This window comes from Myotis davidii, unplaced genomic scaffold (genome assembly GCF_000327345.1).
Source record: "Myotis davidii unplaced genomic scaffold, ASM32734v1 scaffold1185, whole genome shotgun sequence".
Classification (NCBI taxonomy): domain Eukaryota; kingdom Metazoa; phylum Chordata; class Mammalia; order Chiroptera; family Vespertilionidae; genus Myotis; species Myotis davidii.
Window position 1 is genome coordinate 67,469 of NW_006296007.1, and position 4,619 is coordinate 72,087.

The 4,619-nt window shown below is 56.7% G+C and overlaps 1 protein-coding gene across 2 annotated transcripts in view; it reads left to right on the top strand.

Moving 5' to 3' along the window:
- Positions 1-1,715, top strand: part of LOC102753061 (NADH-cytochrome b5 reductase 2) — an 8,499-nt gene extending 6,784 nt beyond the window's left edge. For both annotated transcript variants that reach the window (XM_015568604.1, XM_006770924.2), the window contains 2 exons: positions 350-449; positions 1,291-1,715. In XM_015568604.1, coding sequence (XP_015424090.1) covers positions 350-449; positions 1,291-1,463 — 273 coding nt within the window. In that variant the 3' untranslated portion in view covers positions 1,464-1,715. The remainder of the gene's footprint in view (positions 1-349; positions 450-1,290) is intronic.
- The last annotated feature ends 2,904 nt before the right edge of the window (positions 1,716-4,619 follow it).

Consider the following 4,619-nt stretch of genomic DNA (forward strand, 5'->3'; position numbering starts at 1 on the left):
GCCTTAGCCCCTTCCATTCCCTGCAGAAGATCCTGGGCCCACACTGAGCTCGTTTCAGCTGGGTTTGCTGAGCCTGGTGCTCAGTGTGGTTGTGGGAGGCGGGGCTGGGGCCTCTGAGGGAAGCCACCCCACTATTGTGGAGCCACGGCCTTGCAGCTGGAGGCAGTCACCCAACCACCCAACTCCTGCCCTCACAAGGGAGGGTTCGTTGTGCAGGAGCAGGGTCTGTGGGGAGTACTCCAGCTAGACATGCGGCAGCTGGAACAGGAACGTGCTAACCCATGGGCTCCATCGGAGGGATAAGCAGGAAGTCCCTGGAGGGGCCGTGCTCAGGCTGCTTCCTTTCTAGACGGAGGACGACATTCTGATGAGAAGTGAGCTCGAAGCAGTTGCCACAACTTATTCGGAGCAGTTCAGCCTGTGGTACACCCTGGACAGGCCTCCTTTTGGTGCGAACGCCATTCTCCCCACTGTGGGCCATTGATCCACCTCAGGGCCAAGCTTGGGGGTTGAGGATTTGGGCTCTACCTCCCACGAAAAATTCAGGAATTTGAAGAAGGGAGGGAGGATTTGGGACGACCTGCTTGCAAAGGCAGTCAAGGGAAGGTGTCTGATATCTCAGCAGAACTTCACACATTGCACTGAATATCAGGAGGGACACTGAGGCCCTGGGCCACCCTGAGCACCTACCCTCACCTTGCATTCCACACACATCCCCTGGAGGCATCAGATACACTGCCTCTAGTACGGCCACTGACCCCTTCATCCCTCACTACTCACCTCACAGAAGTCCTCACCTGCTGAGCCCCAGATAGCACCCAGCCACCACTGAACACCCTGCAGCCCACTAGGCCACCACTCCCTGTAGGCTGCCTCTCCCACACTGCAGTCTGTCTGCCTTATCATATAGCTCACTGCCCAGCAGAGGGAGCCACCCAACTGAGCCAGTCCACAAACCCCACAACACTGCAACTACAAAGCTCCAGCTTCGATTCCTGCCACAGCTTGGCACATCCCCCCTCGCTGTCCCCTTCTCCATCCTCAGCAGTGCTCACGGCAGGCAGACTCCAGCCAGAGGCCTCAGAGCCTGGGATCTGGAGTAAACTGAGGCCTGCCTGGGGTCCCCATGTCCTCTACTTCTCTGCTTTCTGCAGAGAACAGTAGTACAAACTTCTGAGTCTTGGGGAGCAGCCTGGCCTCCCTCTCCCTGGCTCTAGGGAGGGACAGCAAGAGGCCTGGGGCCAGGGCCTCTCCCTGAAGCCTCCCCAGCTTTCCTCTGCTTACCCTCAGGCTGGACGTACAGCTCGGGCTTCGTCACCGCCGACATGATCCAGGAGCACCTCCCTGCTCCCGGCAAGTCCACGTTCATCCTGGTGTGCGGCCCACCACCCCTGATCCAGACAGCCGCTCACCCGAACCTGGAGAAACTGGGCTACACCAAGGACATGATCTTCACTTACTAACACCTCCCTTGCTCTTAGAAAACGCCCCTGGTCCCTTCCATCTGACTCACAGTGAGTTGAGCGTCACCATGTTCAGAAGTGCCTCAGGGCACCCTCGGGCTCACTGGAGCCCCCTCTTTGGGGTGGGCCCATGAAGGGAGTAAGGGGCTAGAGACAAAGTGGCCTCTGGAGCCTCCTTGCCTGGGGAGGGTCGAAGGGACTGCATCCTGGGACCTTTCCCCTTGGCTCGGGGAAATAAACTTCAGTACAAAGCAGATGGCCCAGGGAGTGTGGCTCAGTGGGGGACCCGCTGGGCACTTAGAAGGCCCTGGCCTGCCCTCCACGTGCATTGACTGGGTGTCCATGGGAGGGCAGAATTCCGGAAGAATCCAAGTATGGTCACGTCAACTCCCAGGAATCTGTTTTGATCCCCACCATCCCCACCCCCACACACGTTTGTTTTTTATAATCCTTACTCGGGGATATTTTTTTTCATTGATTTTTAGGGAGAGTGGAAGGGAAGGAAAGGAGGCATGAGGAGAGAGAGAGGAGGGGGAAGAGAGGAGAGAGAAAATATCGATGTGAGAGAAATACACTGATTGGTTGCCTCCTACACGCTCCCTGACCAGGGGAGGAGCATGCAACCAAGGTACATGCTGTTGACTGGAATCAAACCTGGGACCCTTTGGTCCACAGGTCGATGCTCTATTCACTGAGGCAAACTGGCTAGGGCCACAGTGTTTTGTTTTTAAGGTCAGACCTACGACAGGGCTCAGGCACCCTCCATGAGCATTCGCCCTTCTCCTGCAGGAGACCCTTGAAGGAGGAATGGTGTTAAGAACACACATGCCAGGGCAGTAGGTGGGCCTGCAGGGTAGGAGGGCTCCAGGAATCCTAGACTCCCTGTACTTTGCACAACACATGGAGGTAAGGGGTGCATTTTCGCTCGTGTCCTCTGAATGCCAGGCCCTGTTTGGCGCAGTGGGTAAGGGTGGTCACAGACAGAAGCTTCCGAACTTGCAAACACAATGAGGTTCCAGAAGCTATTCCTTAAATCCTTCCTGTCACTAACTCCAAAGGCTACGAGGGCCCGCTCTTGCCATCCGATGCTCGTGGCCAGGAGGACATGCTCCTGCTGTTGCCTGTGAGGGGGTGGAACTTGATTTTGTATAATTCTCATAACAAGGCTCAGAGTCCCTGGGGATTTTGTTCTTCAAGTTACAGATGAAAAGGAAATTGAGCCTCAGAGACAACGTTACTTTCCCCAGATCATTCAGCCAGTAGGTGGCAGAGCTGGGCTTCAAACCTGGGTCTGTTTAATTCCAAGTCACTCCTTCCTTCCCTTCTCACAAACGCTGGAATAGTAGCAGCATTGCCAAACCTTGGTGTTGCTGGACTTCTTATTCAACACATATGTGGGTAAGTGAGGGGGAGGGGGGAGGGCTACAGGAGAGAGAGGGACACCGCTCTAGGGAACAGCTTTGCAGCGCCCACAGGGTGGCCCCACACAGCGTACCTCCGGGCGGGCTGGTGGGGTGGGCTGCTGTGAGGCAGCCAGCCCCATTCCTCTGGTCAGCGAGTCCTCCGTGAATCCCCTCCGCAGAGAGAGAGGTTCTCTGCCGAGCACTGCATGATGAGTAGATCCTACGCTGGGATATTTTTCTTAAAAACAAATGTTACCTTGCTTGTCTCCTGCTTTAACCTCTTGCTCGTCCCCACCTGGCCACCTGCGTCTCCAAGATAAATTCCAGGGCCTGGCTTACAAGGTCTTTCCTGATCTGGCTCCAGCCAACTCACCAGATTTCTCTTTCCCGGAGCCCCCCACTCTGACCCCCTTCTCTGGCTCAGCGGTTCTCAGCTGGAGGGGATCTATGCGCCCCCCACTCCCCGCCCCGGGACCATTTGGCCAGCTTGGGAGACAGTTTTGGTTGTCACAGCGGGAGAAGAGTTGCTATTGGCACCCAGAGGGAAGCCAAGGGCGCGGCTAAACATCCTAGAGCACACAGGACAGCCCCCATGACTGAAGTACCCAGCCCCAAACGCAGCGGTGCGGGGCTGAGAAACCTGTCTTCACACGACCGCCCAGGATATGCTGAGATGCTCAGGTCCGTCTGCGTGGCGTGCCTGTCCCTTGGCACAGTTGGGGAACGAGCTTCATCTTTCAGAACTCAGTGATCACCTCTTCCTTGGAGCCTTTTTGGTCCCGGGCCCCAGTCCGGTCCTCCATTTAAAATGGTAACTTGCTGTTGGGGCTGTAGGACTGCTCCTGGAGCCCCTGCAGTGTCAGCACCCTCCTGTTTGAGACTGACCTGTGTGCCCTCTCGGGACCGTCTGCACCCTTAGGCAGGACCTTGGCGTTCATGCCTGTGCCTTTAACCTTCCTCAGTGCAGGACGAAAGGCACTTAGCCTGCACACACGAAGGTGTGTCTGTGGGTGGGGTGGGGGAGAGGGATTAGCAGCATGGATCTCCTGTGCCCTGTGAGGACCAGGATCGGGCCTTACAATGGGCGCGGAGCCCACCCACAGCAGGTGTGTGGTGAGTTTGTGTTGAGGGTGGGTATGGTAAGGGAGAAACACCTGTGAAGGCTTCCTGCAGGAGGCGTGTCTTCTGGGTCTCAGCAGGCAGGATTTGGCCTTGTGACCACGGGGACTGGGAGAAAAATACATCCCACAGTGTGGGGGAGAGTGAGACAGTAGTGAAGGCGTGGGCACGGGGTCCTGAAGGCTGGAGATTCCAAAGGGCTGGGGCGCTGACGGAGGCTTTTGAGCTCCCATCTGTGGTAATTCTGGAACTGAGGAGTCCTTAGCTAGAAGCCAACAGGATTAAAGCAGTGCTGTGGGAAGGTCACTGGGGAAGGGGTAGAGGAAGTCTAAAGGGGGCCAAGTAGGAGACCGGCTGTGGAGATCAGATGAGAGGTGGGGCCTGAGCTGGAGCCATTACAAGGGGGTTAGGGGGCCGGTCACCAAGGGCGGAGCCTGGCTGGGAGAGGACTGTGGGGCAGAGGAATGGGCTCTCTCCTGAAGTGGGAGCCCCCTGGGTTCATGGGCTTCTCTGGCAGATGGAGTTGCTTTGGAAAGGATTTGAGATTCCCAAGGTTCTTCCACTGGGAGGAGCTGTTTGATCAGACAGTTGCATTGGAGGCTGGTGAGGGAAAGGCTGGAGGCTGGGTGTGTGT